At 42.3% G+C, this 16,492-nt stretch overlaps 1 protein-coding gene and 1 long non-coding RNA gene across 3 annotated transcripts in view; one reads left to right on the forward strand and one right to left on the reverse strand.

Moving 5' to 3' along the window:
* Positions 1-124: 124 nt before the first annotated feature.
* Positions 125-16,492, reverse strand: part of LOC133535507 (uncharacterized) — a 22,754-nt gene continuing 6,386 nt past the window's right edge. The window contains exons 1-3 of one of the 2 annotated variants that reach the window (XR_009802237.1): positions 9,542-9,583; positions 1,524-1,616; positions 125-1,385 (exon numbers count right to left, since the gene is read on the reverse strand). This is a non-coding gene — a long non-coding RNA (uncharacterized LOC133535507). Of the gene's footprint in view, positions 1,386-1,523; positions 1,617-9,541; positions 9,584-16,492 lie in introns of those variants that run through there. The other variant, XR_009802236.1, reaches the window with a different exon arrangement.
* The window catches only part of LOC133535502 (keratin, type II cytoskeletal 8-like), a 34,187-nt gene continuing 33,559 nt past the window's right edge, over positions 15,865-16,492 (forward strand). The window contains exon 1 of the mRNA XM_061875393.1: positions 15,865-16,390. Coding sequence (XP_061731377.1) covers positions 15,938-16,390 — 453 coding nt within the window. The 5' untranslated portion in view covers positions 15,865-15,937. The remainder of the gene's footprint in view (positions 16,391-16,492) is intronic.

The raw sequence follows: 16,492 nt of genomic DNA on the forward strand, positions 1-16,492 counted from the left end.
TCTAACGGTTAAGAAACACTGATCTAATGGTTAAGAAACACTGATCTAATGGTTAAGAAAGACTGATCTAATGGTTAAGAAACAGTGGTGTAATGGTTAAGAAAAAAGCCAGTGTCACGTACGCTTCAATGGAAAAAGGTTCACGTCTCCTCTTTTATTTCGATATTCCCCGTTTACATAACAGTTGTTTCTGAAGGAATGGGGGGTAAGTAAACAGCCATTGTTTTTGGTCACATTAATACAAACGAAAAAGATGCCTCGGGCTTGCACTGGTCCTGGATCGAGCTTGGGCAGGTCTTGGATCCGTCTCCTGCCATCGTACACAATGGAATTTTGCAAGCCTTGGTCTTGGTACAACAAAGACAGCTTTCGTCTGTTCACTGTGAACTCAGGCCAGTCCATAGTGGATCTAACATAATAGTGAGAGTCCAGTCCATAGTGGATCTAACATAATAGTTAGAGTCCAGTCCATAGTGGATCTAACATAATAGTGTGAGAGTCCAGTCCATAGTGGATGTAACATAATAGTGAGAGTCCAGTCCATAGTGGATCTAACATAATAGTGTGAGAGTCCAGTCCATAGTGGATCTAACATAATAGTGTGAGTCCAGTCCATAGTGGATCTAACATAATAGTGAGAGTCCAGACCATAGTGGATCTAACATAATAGTGAGAGTCCAGTCCATAGTGGATCTAACATAATAGTGAGAGTCCAGTCCATAGTGGATCTAACATAATAGTGTGAGAGTCCAGTCCATAGTGGATCTAATATAATAGTGAGAGTCCAGTCCATAGTGGATCTAACATAATAGTGAGAGTCCAGTCCATAGTGGAGCTAACATAATAGTGTGAGAGTCCAGTCCATAGTGGATCTAACATAATAGTGTGAGAGTCCAGTCCATAGTGGATCTAATATAATAGTGAGAGTCCAGTCCATAGTGGATCTAACATAATAGTGAGAGTCCAGTCCATAGTGGATCTAACATAATAGTGAGAGTCCAGTCCATAGTGGATCTAACATAATAGTGAGAGTCCAGTCCATAGTGGATCTAACATAATAGTGAGAGTCCAGTCCATAATGGATCTAACATAATAGTGTGAGAGTCCAGTCCATAGTGGATCTAACATAATAGTGAGAGTCCAGTCCATAGTGGATCTGACATAATAGTGAGAGTCCAGTCCATAGTGGATCTAACATAATAGTGTGAGAGTCCAGTCCATAGTGGATCCAACATAATAGTGAGAGAGTCCAGTCCATAGTGGATCTAACATAATAGTGAGAGTCCAGTCCATAGTAGATCCAACATAATACTGAGAGTTTTGTCAATAACAAACACCATTTTACACAGGAATGAGGGCTATTTCCAGGAAGAAGTAGGTCATGCCTGCACAACAGTCACATGGTTATAGTCAGTACTATCAGAAAACATAGACTACCACCAACTACAACCCACCTACTGGCGAAAATAAGATTTGCAGCCTACAAACAGAAGAAAAAAAGTCGATTTGCAGTGTTTTCCTACCGCATGTGTTTGATCATTTCTGTGCTCGGAGCGTTTGGACGTTGCGTTTGTTTGCAGTAAGACACCATAGACACCTGTTGGGCAGGGCAGCAGCTTGAGAAAAACAGAGAAAAAATATATATTTTTCAGCTATTTTAAATGCTGGAAGAATGCATTTGACGTTGAGAGAAGAAGAAGTTGAGTTTGGTGTTGGCAGCAAACCTCACAAAAGTGATCATTGTGCCACAAAATCCCTTTTTGTAGCACAACAGCACCACCTGCTGGATGGGATCAGGAACTTCGTGTTGTTGCTAGGAATATTTTTTTTACTATCAAGCTCAAAAAGTGCCAAATATTGACTGGCGGTGCAGTTTAAAAAATGCAGCAGAGGTCTCACACGCCTGGAAATATTATACAATATCAATAAAGTTCATCATATTTGCCTAATATATAAATGTATTTGCATTCTGACAGGAAAAATATGTATTGCATGGAATAGCATGCCTTTTAAACATTAATATTGCAACAAATATTATATTATCTTTTTTTTTGTTAAAATACAAATAAATACTTGTGATTTCAAAGCAAGTTACTCATCAAATTGTACAAAACCCCGTTTCCATATGAGTTGGGAAATTGTGTTCGATGTAAATATAAACAGAATACAATGATTTGCAAATCCTTTTCAAGCCATATTCAGTTGAATATGCTACAAAGACAACTCATAAACTTTATTTTTTTTTTTGCAAATCATAATTAACTTAGAATTTCATGGCTGCAACACGTACCAAAGTAGTTGGTAAAGGGCATGTTCACCACTGTGTTACATCACCTTTTCTTTTAACAACACTTAATAAACGTTTGGGAACTGAGGAAACTAATTGTTGAAGCTTTGAAAGTGGAATTCTTTCCCATTCTTGTTTTATGTAGAGCTTCAGTCCTTCAACAGTCCGGGGTCTCCGCTGTCGTATTTTACGCTTCACACATTTTCCATGGGAGACAGGTCTGGACTGCAGGCGGAACAGGAAAGTACCCGCACTCTTTTACTACGAAGCCACGCTGTTGTAACACGTGGCTTGGCATTGTCTTGCTGAAATAAGCAGGGGCATCCATGAAAAAGATGCCGCTTAGATGGCAGCATATGTTGTTCCAAAAGCTGTATGTACCTTTCAGCATTAATGGTGCCTTCACAGATGTGTAAGTTACCCATGCCTTGGGCACTAATGCACCCCCATACCATCACACATGCTGGCTTTTCAACTCTGCGTTGATAACAGTCTGGATGGTTCGCTTCCCCTTTGGTCCGGATGAGACAATGTCGAATATTTCCAAAAACAATTTGAAATGTGGACTCGTCAGACCACAGAACACTTTTCCACTTTGCATCAGTCCATCTTAGATGATCTCGGCGCCCAGAGAAGCCGGCGGTGTTTCTGGATGTTGTTGATAAATGGCTTTCGCTTTGCATAGTAGAGCTTTAACTTGCACTTACAGATGTAGTGACGAACTGTGTCTAGTGACAGTAGTTTTCTGAAGTGTTCCTGAGTCCATGTGGTGATATCCTTTAGAGATTGATGTCGGTTTTTCATACAGTGCCGTCTGAGGGATGGAAGGTCACGGTCATTCAATGTTGGTTTCCGGCCATGCCGCTTACGTGGAGTGATTTCTCCAGATTCTCTGAACCTTTTGATGATATCATGGAGCGTAGATGTTGAAATCCCTAAATTTCTTGCAATTGCACTTTGAGAAAGGTTGTTCTTAAACTGTTTGACTATTTGCTCACGCAGTTGTGGACAAAGGGGTGTACCTCGCCCCATCCTTTCTTGTGAAAGACTGAGCATTTTTTGGGAAGCTGTTTTTATACCCAATCCTGGCACCCACCTGTTCCCAATTAGCCTGCACACCTGTGGGATGTTCCAAATAAGTGTTTGATGAGCATTCCTCATTTTTATCAGTATTTATTGCCACATTTCCCAACTTCTTTGTCACGTGTAGCATATTCAACTGAATATGGCTTGAAAAGGATTCACAAATCATTGTATTCTGTTTATATTTACATCGAACGCAATTTCCCAACTCATATGGAAACGGGGTTTGTACACAACAATAGATTTTACAGTAAAATTCACAGTGTTTTTGTAGCATTTTTCGTTCTTATTTTTATTTTCTTTATTACACCTCTATGGTGCAATTTATTTTTTATTGCAAATTTGTTCCCACTACCGCACCTTAAGTTGGAGTCCTTAATCTCGCTGGATGCAAATATAATGACAATAAAGTCCATTCTATTATATTCTATTCTATTCATTTTACTTTCAATTGAAAAAACTACAACTGTTTTTCTTTTGCGGTAACATTCTGTCGACTCAGCGGACAGTTTATTAGCGTAAAATCTGCAGTTGTTGTTTTTTACGGCCTCCATCCATCCATTTCCTACCGCTTGTCCATTTCGGAAGGCGGTGTACACCTTGGACAAGTCGCCACCTCATCGCAGGCTCACAGATAAACAACAGTCACCGTAAATGGCAAAACATTTTATTTACAAAATAATAAACCTGGCGACTCGGTTGCCAAAATTGACAAAAAAACAAACTGCTCTATTGTTTCTTTCCATATCTTGAAAATAGTTCATAAAGTAAAGTACATTTTACATTAAAATTCGAGTTTTTTTAGTGCGTTTATTCTTTTAAAAGTATCCATCCGTCCATTTCCTACCTCTTGTCCGTTGTGTAAGGTTATATCGAGCAAGTTCAATGTACTAACTCTTACTAGTAGCAAAGTGCCTTACTAAAGAATAATAGATGAACTTCTCTATTGTCAGGAATCGTGCCAGTCAGTACTCGAGCAGCAGCATTGTGGATGTACTGGCAGCTGCTTCACAGCTGGTTTTAAAGTCTATTCTCTGAGCTACAGGAAGCCAGTGCAGTGACCCAAGCACTGGACTAATATGGTCGTGTTTCCTGGTTCCAGTCACGACTCGAGCTGCAGCATTGTGGATGTACTGCAGCTGCCTCACAGCTGGTTTTAAAGTCTGTTCTCTGAGCAACAGGAAGCTAGTGCAGTGACCTACGCACTGGACTAATATGGTCGTACTCCCTGGTTCTAGTCAACACTCGAGCAGCAGCATAGTGGATGTACTGCAGCTGCTTTACAGCTGGTTTTAAAGTCTGTTCTCTGAGCAACAGGAAACTAGTGCAGTCACCTAAACACTGGATTAATATGGTCGTGTTTCCTGGTTCTGGTTCCAGTCAGGACTCGAGCAGCAGCATTGTGGATGGACAGGCAGCTGGTGTTAAAGTCTATTCTCTGAGCTACAGGAAGCCAGTGCAGTGACCTAAGCACTGGACTAATATGGTCGTGTTTCCTGGTTCCAGTCACGACTCGAGCAGCAGCATTGTGGATTTACTGCAGCTGCTTTACAGTTGGTTTTAAAGTTTATTCTCTGAGCATCAGGAAGCGAGTGCAGTCACATAAGCACTGAACTAATATGGTCGTGTGTCCTGGTTCCAGTCGACTCGAGCAGCAGCATTGTGGATGTACTGCAGCTGCTTTACAGCTGGTTTTAAAGTATGTTCTCTGAGCAACAGGAAACTAGTGCAGTCACCTAAACACTGGACTAATATGGTCGTGTTTCCTGGTTCTGGTTCCAGTCAGGACTCGAGCAGCAGCATTGTGGATGTACTGGCAGCTGCTTCACAGCTGGTTTTAAAGTCTATTCTCTGAGCTACAGGAAGCCAGTGCAGTGACCCAAGCACTGGACTAATATGGTCGTGTTTCCTGCTTCCAGTCAGGACTCGGGCAGCAGCATTGTGGATGTACTGCAGCTGCTTTACAGTTAGTTTTAAAGTCTATTCTCTGAGCAACAGGAAGCCAGTGCAGTGACCTAAGCACTGGACTAATATGGTTGTGTTTCCTGGTTCCAGTCAGGACTCGAGCAGCAGCATTGTGGATGTACTGCAGCTGCTTTACAGCTGGTTTTAAAGTTTATTCTCTGAGCGACAGGAAGCGAGTGCGGTCACATAAGCACTGAACTAATATGGTCGTGTGTCCTGGTTCCAGTCAGGACTCGAGCAGCAGCATTGTGGATGTACTGCAGCTGCTTTACAGCTGGTTTTAAAGTCTGTTCTCTGAGCAACAGGAAACTAGTACAGTCACCTAAGCACTGGACTAATATGGTCGTGTTTCCTGGTTCTGGTTCCAGTCAGGACTCGAGCAGCAGCATTGTGGATGTACTGGCAGCTGCTTCACAGGTGGTTTTAAAGTCTATTCTCGGAGCGACAGGAAGCCAGTGCAGTGGCCTAAGCACTGGACTAATATGGTCGTGTTTCCTGGTTCCAGTCAGGACTCGGGCAGCAGCATTGTGGATGTACTGCAGCTGCTTTACAGTTGGTTTTAAAGTCTATTCTCGGAGCGACAGGAAGCCAGTGCAGTGGCCTAAGCACTGGACTAATATGGTTGTGTTTCCTGGTCCTGGTTTCAGTCAGGACTCGAGCAGCAGCATTGTGGATGTACTAACAGCTGGTTTTAAAGTCTGTCCTCTGAGCAACAGGAAACTAGTGCAGTCACCTAAACACTGGACTAATATGGTCGTGTTTCCTGGTTCTGGTTCCAGTCAGGACTCGAGCAGCAGCATTGTGGATGTACTGCAGCTTTTCTACAGCTGGTTTTACAGTCTGATCTCTGAGCAACAGGAAGCTAGTGCAGTCACCTAAGCACCAAAGGTGATGTTTGCTACGTTCCTGTTAGACTTGGCCAAGTCGAAGGTTTGCATCGTCTTCAACTATTTACTTCTGTTCAAAGAACCATCATGTGGTCTGCTTTGGCTCGTCCAGGGTCCTGACTGGTGACTATGACGTCATAGAGAAAAAATGTGTCTGGGGGGGCCGATGTGTGTATGAGTATTAATGATATATACACACTTACTGTATGTGTGTATAAATGATATATACACATTTAGATGTACAGTATGTGTATAAATGATATATACACATTTACATGTACAGTATGTGTGTATAAATGATATATACACATTTAGATGTACAGTATGTGTGTATAAATGATATATACACATTTACATGTACAGTATGTGTGTATAAATGATATATACACATTTAGATGTACAGTATGTGTGTATAAATGATATATACACATTTAGATGTACAGTATGTGTATAAATGATATATACACATTTAGATGTACAGTATGTGTATAAATGATATATACACATTTACATGTACAGTATGTGTGTTTGTGTCCCTTTTGTTCAGGAACACTAACACCAAAAGTCACAATGTCCCATAGGGTTCTATAAACAAACTACTTAAAAAAAAAAGAATGGAATTTTACAGTTTTTTACTGAATGGGACACCCAAAATGTGCAGGAAAATAAAAAAAAGTGGGATTTACAATATTAACTATGAACAATAAAAGAGTGAATATCAACAACATATGTACATCTTTGACTTCTCAGACCAGCTCCTCCGTAGTTGTGGATCTTTTACTATCGAAAATGTAGCAAACAGCAAAAATATGAATGCTAAGTGTAATAAACACCTACAATTGGATATATAATCACTTGTCAATAAAATCATTAATATGATTGCATTGGTTAATTTGGGGATGTGTGTGACTGTTCCGTTTAAAATACAAATTGTCAGAGTTTGTTGTTGACGAACCCCAGGATGCAGAGACGGAGGCAGGCATTGAATAAGAAAACATGGTTTTAATTTACACACTTCAACAAAACCAAACAAAAAAGTGCAAACGAAAAATGCGCACGAGGCGGATGACAAACTAAAAGAGCTAGCATGGGAGCTCGACGATAACGAACTAGGCTATGAACAAACAAATTGGAAGCAGGGAACCAAAGACAGTAACGACAATACAATACATGACGATAATCCAGCACTGACTGGAGGAACAAAGCAGGTAAAATAGGAGAGGGCTGATTGACACCAGGTGTGGCCAGGTGCCAATCAGCCGCAGCTGAGGGGAAAACAGGAAACAGACAAAATGAGAACGCTGACAGGAACTAAAAACAGGAAATGCTAAACACACACAGAGGAAAAACTAAAACACAAACAAACTGTCAGTGACAAGCCTGACACAAATGTCTGCAAAACGATTACGATCGAAGAAACCGTGACCTTGAAATAGTGAGGCAGTTGACACACTTGTGTCTTTTCCCTCTGTGTGTGTGTGTGTGTGTGTGTGTGTGTGTGTGTGTGTGCGTGTGTGTGTGTGTGTGTGTGTGGTCTAAAGGGAACACATACAAAAAATGATTGGGATACATTTAGGCAATATAATATTCAATAATATAACAGGATATGTGTACTGTTATAAATCATATAATATACTCTACAATGTCTTAAAAAACAAATATACAAAGAAATGTACATGGACTATCAAAGCAGTCCATTAGAGATGAATGGAGAATAAACACTGTTCATCTAGACCAGGGGTCACCAACCCGTAAGGACCAGATGAGTCGCCCGCTGGCCTGTTCTAAAAATAGCTCAAATAGCTGCTGTGGAGAGGCGGAGCTGACGGTCCGACAGAGAGGCAGGACACGCTGTAGCCCGGCCCAAGATGGCGAGCGAGCGACGCCACAAACAAGATCAGGTGTGTGGATCGCGCAGCTGTACGCGATTAACGTATCTCCTCTCACTGTATAAAAGGGGAGAAGGAGGAGAGAACGGGGCTAGTGATGGTGCGGAGCAAGAAAAACACATCCAACGACGCAGACGGAGACAAGAAGAGGCGGACTGAAGTACGTGTTGCTGAAAAGCAGCAGAGGGAGACGGGAGACGCAGCGGAAACAAGTCAAACGTGCTCGAAGTCATGTCCTTCCTTGGTGATCCATGGAACCCGAAAGACGACGGCGTGAGTACATCACAGCAGCACTTACCAGTGAGCTGCCTCTATTTTTTTTTTAATTTGATTTATTTACTAGCAAGCTGGTCTCGCTTTGCTCGACATTTTTAATTCTAAGCGAGACAAAACTCAAATAGAATTTGAAAATCCAAGAAAATATTTTAAAGACTTGGTCTTCACTTGTTTAAATAAATTCGTTTTTTTACTATGCTTCTTATAACTTTCAGAAAGACAGTTTTAGGGAAAAAATACAACCTTAAAAATGATTTTAGGATTTTTAAACACATATACCTTTTTACCTTCTAAATTCCTTCCTCTTCTTTCCTGACAATTTAAATCAGTGTTCAAGAAAATTGATTTTTTTTTTATCGTAAAGAATAATAAATACATTTTAATTAAATTCTTCATTTTAGCTTCTGTTTTTTTCGATGAAGAATATTTGTGAAATATTTTTTCAAACTTATTATGACTAAAATTCCAAAAAATGATTGGTCTTTGTTAGAAATATAGCTTGGTCCAATTTGTTATATATTCTAACAAAGTGCAGATTGGATTTTAACTTATTTAAAACATGTCATCAAAATTCTAAAATTAATCTTAATCAGGAAAAAGGACTAATGATGTACAATAAATAATTTTTTTAATTAAAAAAAAATGGAATTAGCTAGTTTTTCTCTTCTTTTTTTGCTTGAATTTTAAAGAGTCGAAATATATTTATAAAATTACTTATCTGTTTCTATATATATTTATTGTGAGAAATCATTAAGATGATCAGTGTTTCCACAAAGATAAATATCATTAATCATAATAATAACAAAGAGTTAAAGGTAAATTGAGCAAATTCGCTATTTCTGGCAATTTATTTAAGTGTGTATCAAACTGGTAGCCCTTCGCATTAATCAGTACCCAAGAAGTAGTTCTTGCTTTCAAAAAGATTGGTGACCCCTGATTTAGACGGTGCTTTAAACCTGGTCTGTGTCGCCCTCTAGTGGTAGGATAGGGTAACTACTGTGTAACGAGAAGTATTAACAGGGCGGAAGTTGAGCTGGCGAATTATATCCTCAAGCAGAAACATTGTTGCAAATAAACACTCAGTTAAGGCTACATCCAACACATTAAAGGCATTTTAAGCATTAATAACCGTGCTATATTCGACGTATACTTACATTTTAGTCAGGCACGCACAGATTGCTGTTTACACATGAGCCTACAAACAGGAAATGACGTCTCAGACTAGATCGCCAAATTAAGAGCACAGGACATCTAACATCTCAAAACTGCGTCCAAATAAGATAAGACTAAAACACTTTCTGACGGTGAGTATTCACAGAGCTTCGCTTTTTCCACTTTTTGGTATTTTAGTCTTATTCCAAAGTGGAATACATTAATTGTGTCCTCAAAATTCTACACACAATACCCCATAATGACCATGGTTTTTTTTTTCCTAATTATTTTGAAACACCAGCTTGACACATTTATCTCTGGGCAGTTTGGTCCAGTCCTCTTTGCAGTTGGATGAGAACATTGGTTTTCATCTAGGAAAAATCCAGAAGAGAATGTAATACAGCTGCATGATATTCTAGTTATTATGGTCATCTAATGAGTTACTATGGTCATCTAACGTCCAGTGGATCTAACGTAATAGTGAGAGTCCAGTCCATAGTGGATCTAACATAATAGTGAGAGTCCAGTCCATAGTGGATCTAACATAATAGTGAGAGTTCAGTCCATAGTGGATCTGACATAATAGTGTGAGAGTCCAGTCCATAGTGGATCTAACATAATAGTGTGAGAGTCCAGTCCATAGTGGATCTAACGTTATAGTGAGAGTCCAGTCCATAGTGGATCTAACATAATAGTGTGAGTCCAGTCCACAGTGGATGGCCACATCTGCGGTCCTCTCCAAGGTTTCACATTGTCCCATTGGGTTGAGTTTTTCCTTGCCCTGATGTTGGATCTGAACCCAGGATGTCGTTGTGGCTTGTGCAGCCCTTTGAGACACTTGTGATTTAGGTCTATATAACTAAAAATTGATTGCTAAACATTGAAATCACCAAAAAAATAATTCCTGTGCTGCTGCTCACCTCTCCCCCTCACCTCCCGGGGGTGTGTGTGTGTGTGTGTGTGTGGTATGTGTGACTGCCATCTACTGGTCACACTTATCATTACACCATGTACCAAATACAATTGCTTCGAGCACAACTATAATTATTCCGAACATAAAGCGATGTGAGGAGGCGTGGCCGGCAGACCTGCAGCGAGGCGGGGCGCCTGTGTGTGACCATCATTGCTAATTTGACTTAAAATACAGTCAACTTAATCCACCCGAAACAGTGCAATATTCCCCTTTAAGTTCTTCTAATAGCTTCTTGCTCATCTCGTCCTCTTCGACCTTGTCGCATGTACGTGTGCCATTCAGCACATTCCTCGCATGGTGCGGCACTTCGCGACTTCATACCAAGCGTCCTCCTAATAGACCCGCCATCAGAGCCTCGGCATCTCCGCCCAGGACAAAGAATAAGACGAAAGGTGGAGAACTAAAGGCTTTAAGAGTGAAAAACGAGTTGAACTTTCCGGCATGTTGACAATTTACTTCGGGTAGTTCCCAACCTCTCCTTGTGTGGGATCTCATGTGTCGGATATGGAAGACCGAAGGCGGGTCTAAGGGGGAAAAAGAAGGTTGTTTGCTCTGCACCGGCCTGATAAAGAAGGAATGTCACTGCCTGCTTGCAATGAGCTGCTTGTAAAAGCTCTTTAATGCGCATTTTTTTTATCAGAGAAACTCGGTCGATGAAAACGTTTTTCGTCACATTTCTGAGACGATTGCGGTGGCTGGCATCACACAGGGCCGACGTAATTTGCCTCGCAATGTGTCGCTCGGGTGAGAAGCGTGGCAAAGTGGAGGAGGCTGGAAATCCTCGCGTCTCCTCGTTATTGCCAAGGTCGGACTCCAGATGGAATATTTGCCGTGGAGGATATGGCAACGTCAACTTGGCGATAGTTTGTTTGCAGAACTGGGTGTAACACGCTATTATTTTGAACGTGCTTTTCCGCTTTTCTCAACGATTTCTTTAGAAGCCTAACCGGGGGCGAGCGTTGCCAATGAGTCTTCTGTACTTTGACATGGCTTTACCTACGTTTCATCCTACTGTCCCCTTGTCCAAATAAATACATAAACGACTGACCGTGCTAAACTCTCTAATAACTAAAGTTCCTTGGGTGGATAATGTAAATTCACTATACCGGTATGTTTTAGTGGCGAGTTTACTGACAGATAAAAGTAGGAACTTTACATTATTTTATACTAAAAATGGCAACAGCAGAGGACGAATGTCCCATAACGTCCGCCATTGTAGTCCGTAGCAACACTGTAGTCTTTTTTCTCGATCTTTGTGACGGGGGTTGTTCTCCCAGGATGCGGACGGACTCTGGACACGGCGTGCGGGTCGGAAATGGTTTATTTTGGAAAATAAATCCGACAGGAAAAAACTAAAATGTGCGCATAGCACGGAAGGCAAAAACCAAAGGGGCTAGCGTGGGAGCTAGCAGGAATCAAAAACTGTCGTAGACTGTTGCATAAAGCAAATTAGAAAGCCAGACAAAATGAGGCCAGGGCATGAATTAATAGCTCTCTGATTAGTGCGCGGGCAACAGGTGAGCGTCCGGAACACTAAACAGAGGCAGGTAATCTGCCGTCATGGCAACTGAAGCAACCAAACTCAAAAGGTCGGACTCCAGATGGAATATTTGCCATGGAGGATATAACGACGTCAACTTGACGATAGTTTGTTTGTCAACAGAAAACAGAACTGAGTGTAAAATGCAATTATTTTGTATAATTTTTCACTTTTCTCAACTTTTTCTTTAGAAGCCTAACCGGGGGCGAGGGTTGCCAATAACTCTTCTGTACTTTGACATGGCTGTACCTACGTTTCATCCTACTGTCCCCTTGTCAAATAAATACATAAACGACTGACCGTGCGGAACTCTCTAATAACGAAAGTTCCCTGGGTGGATAATGTAAACTCACTACACCGGTATGTTTTAGTGGCGAGTTTACTGACGGATATAAGTAAGAACTTTTCACTACTTTATATTAGAAATGGCAACGACGGAGGATGAATGTCTCATAACTAGAAGATAGAGAAAAATAAGAAGCTTACACTTTTGCGCGGGTCCGCCATTGTAGTCCGTGCCGACCCTGTAGTCTTTTTTCTCTATCTTTGTGACGACCGGGTCGCATGGTGATGCGGGGGTTGTTCTACCAGGATGCAGACGGATTCCGTTCATGGCGTGCAGGTTGGAAATGGTTTCTTTTGGAAAATAAATCAAGTAGGGAACAAACAAAAACGTGCTCATAGCACGGAAGGCAAAAACCAAAGGGGCTAGCGTGGGAGCTAGCAGGAATCAAAAACTGTCGTAGACTGTTGCATAAAGCAAATTAGAAAGCCAGACCGAGTGAGGCCAGGGCATAGACTAAATAGCTCTCTGATTAGTGCGCGGGCAACAGGTGAGCGTCCAGAACACTAAACAGAGGCAGGTAATCTGCCGTCATGGCAACTGAAGCAACCAAACTCAAAAGGTCGGACTCCAGATGGAATATTTGCCATGGAGGATATAACGACGTGAACTTGACGATAGTTTGTTTGTCAACAGAAAACAGAACTAGGTGTAACATGCAATTATTTTGTATCATTTTTCACTTTTCTCAACTTTTTCTTTAGAAGCCTAACCGGGGGCGAGCGTTGCCAATGAGTATTCTGTACTTTGACATGGCTTTACCTACGTTTCATCGTACCGTCTCCTTGTCCAAATAAATACATAAACGACTGACCGTGCTAAACTCTCTAATACCTAAAGTTCCTTGGGTGGATAATGTAAATTCACTATACCGGTATGTTTTAGTGGCGAGTTTACTGACAGATAAAAGTAGGAACTTTACACTATTTTATTTTAAAAATGGCAACAGCGGAGGACGGATGTCCCATAACGTCCGCCATTGTAGTCCGTGCCAACACTGTAGTCTTTTTTCTCGATCTTTGTGACGGGGGTTGTTCTCCCAGAATGCGGACGGACTCCGGACACGGCGTGCGGGTCGGAAATGGTTTATTTGGAAAATAAATCCGACAGGAAAAAACTAAAATGTGCGCATAGCACGGAAGGCACAAATTAAAGGGGTTAGCGTGGAAACTAGCAGGAATCAAAAACTGTCGTCGACTGTTCTATAAAGCTAATTAGAAAGCCAGACCGAGTGAGGCCAGGGCATGGATTAATAGCTCTCTGATTAGTGCGCGGGCAACAGGTGAGCGTCCGGAACACCAACCAGCGGCTGATGAGTTTAATCTGCCGTCATGGCAACTGAAACACAGAAACTCAAAAGGTGCTGAAAACACAAATGACTCGTAAACGTAAACAGACTACAATCCAGGTAGCGGATCATAACAGTCTTCTTGTTATGAGACATTCATCCTCCGCCGTTGCCATTTCTAATATAAAGTAGTGAAAAGTTCTTACTTATATCCGTCAGTAAACTCGCCACTAAAACATACCGGTGTAGTGAGTTTACATTATCCACTCATGGATCTTTAGTTATTAGAGAGTTCCGTACATTAAGTCTTTTATGTATTTATTCGGACAAGGAGACAGTACGATGAAACGTAGGTAAAGCCATGTCAAAGTACAGAAGACTCATTGGCAACCCTCGCCCCCGGTTAGGCTTATAAAGAAAACGTTGAGAAAAGTGAAACTTGATACAAAATAATTGCAGATTACACCCAGTTTTTCATTGAAATGTAGTCAAGGTGCATGGATTTGTACAGAAACCGAACCACTCCAGGTTGTGCAATTACTTGTAGTAACCTGCTCAGTGTCCGCCCTGAGATGGGTAAGTCGTGAGTTCGAACCCCGGCCGAGTCATAGCAAAGACTATAAGAAAATGGGAGCCATTACCTCCCTGCTTAGCACTCAAGCATCAAGTGTTCTCTATCTTCTTGTTATGAGACATTCATCCTCCGCCGTTGCCATTTCTAATATAAAGTAGTGAACAGTTCTTACTTATATCTGTCAGTAAACTCGCCACTAAAACATACCGGTGTAGTGAGTTTACATTATCCACCCAAGGAACTTTAGTTATTAGAGAGTTCCGTACATTAAGTCTTTTATGTATTTATTTGGACAAGGAGACAGTACGATGAAACGTAGGTAAAGCCATGTCAAAGTACAGAAGACTCATTGGCAACCCTCGCCCCCGGTTAGGCTTATAAAGAAAACGTTGAGAAAAGTGAAACTTGATACAAAATAATTGCAGATTACACCCAGTTTTTCATTGAAATGTAGTCAAGGTGCATGGATTTGTACAGAAACCGAACCACTCCAGGTTGTGCAATTACTTGTAATAACCTGCTCAGTGTCCGCCCTGAGATGGGTAAGTCGTGAGTTCGAACCCCGGCCGAGTCATAGCAAAGACTATAAAAAATGGGAGCCATTACCTCCCTGCTTAGCACTCAAGCATCAAGTGTTCTCTATCTTCTTGTTATGAGACATTCATCCTCCGCTGTTGCCATTTCTAATATAAAGTAGTGAAAAGTTCTTACTTATATCCGTCAGTAAACTCACCACTAAAACATACCGGTGTAGTGAGTTTACATTACCCACTCAAAGAACTTTAGTTATTAGAGAGTTCCGTACATTAAGTCTTTTATGTATTTATTTGGACAAGGAGACAGTACGATGAAACGTAGGTAAAGTACAGAAGACTCATTGGCAACCCTCGCCCCCGGTTAGGCTTATAAAGAAAACGTTGAGAAAAGTGAAACTTGATACAAAATAATTGCAGATTACACCCAGTTTTTCATTGAAATGTAGTCAAGGTGCATGGATTTGTACAGAACCCGAACCACTCCCGGTTGTGCAATTACTTGTAATAACCGGGATGGGTAAGTCGTGAGTTCGAACCCCGGCTGAGTCAACCCAAAGACTATAAGAAAATGGGAGCCGTTATCTCCCTAATCAGTACTCAAGCACCAAGGGTTGGAATCGGGGGTTAAATCACCAAAAATGATTCCCGGGCGCGGCCACCGCTGCTGCTCACTGCTCCCTTCACCTCCCAGGGGGGTGATCAAGGGTCAAATGCAGAGAATAATTTCGCCACACCTAGTTTGTGTGTGTGAAAAGTACTCGAACTTGAACTTGAACTCATTCAGACTCATCATCCATCACATTCAGCCATCCATTTTTTTTGTTGTTGTCCCTGCTGGGGTTGTCAAGGGGGGGTCCGCCGTTGATGGATTTTTGGTATGTTTGTTTGTTTAGTGTCATTTGCTAGTCCACAGAGAATATATTGTTTTGTTCTTGACATGCTGTAAATGTGCAACTGACACCACCACCCATCCCCACACCTCATGCCATCCCCCCCCCGGCCCCCGTGTTGAGGACAGCGGCCAATCACGGACAAGAAAGGACCCTCCCATGTTGAGATAAATAGCAGCCAAGAGCGGGGATGGTCTATCTGCCGGACTCCACAAGCCTCAGTTGAGTCTCTGAACCTGCTCCTCGCTGCCACCATGTCTGTCCGAGCTTTGAAGACCACCACCTTCTCCACCGTGTCCTCGTCCCGGGGCCCGGGCCAGGGCTTCAGTAGCCGTTCCTTCTCCGGCTACGGCGGCCGAGGTGTGGGCGGCGCCCGGCAGAGCTGCGCCGTCCGCAGCTCTTACGGCGGGATCGGCAGCAGCGGCGCCGCGGTCGGCGCCGGGGGGTTCAAGGTTGCCGGCGGGTACGTCGCCGGGGGGTCGGCCCAGAGGGCCGGAGGGTTAGAGTTTGGCTTTGTGGGCTTCGGTGGAGGCGTGGGGTGTGGCGTGGCCCAGGAGGTGGGGGCTCCCATCACGACGGTGACTGTGAACAAGAGCCTGCTGGCGCCCTTGAGCCTGGACTTTGACCCCACCATCCAGGCGGTCCGCATCCAGGAGAAGGAGCAGATCAAGACCCTCAACGACCGTTTCGCTTCTTTCATTGACAAGGTCAGTCAGTTACTGTTGAAGCCGCTTACGTTATTTTCCATCTGTGTCTTTTATGCCGTACCCAGTAGGGCTGGACGGTATATCGGTACTACATAGAGAGAT

Source organism: Nerophis ophidion, linkage group LG16, assembly GCF_033978795.1.
Source record: "Nerophis ophidion isolate RoL-2023_Sa linkage group LG16, RoL_Noph_v1.0, whole genome shotgun sequence".
NCBI classification, from domain to species: domain Eukaryota; kingdom Metazoa; phylum Chordata; class Actinopteri; order Syngnathiformes; family Syngnathidae; genus Nerophis; species Nerophis ophidion.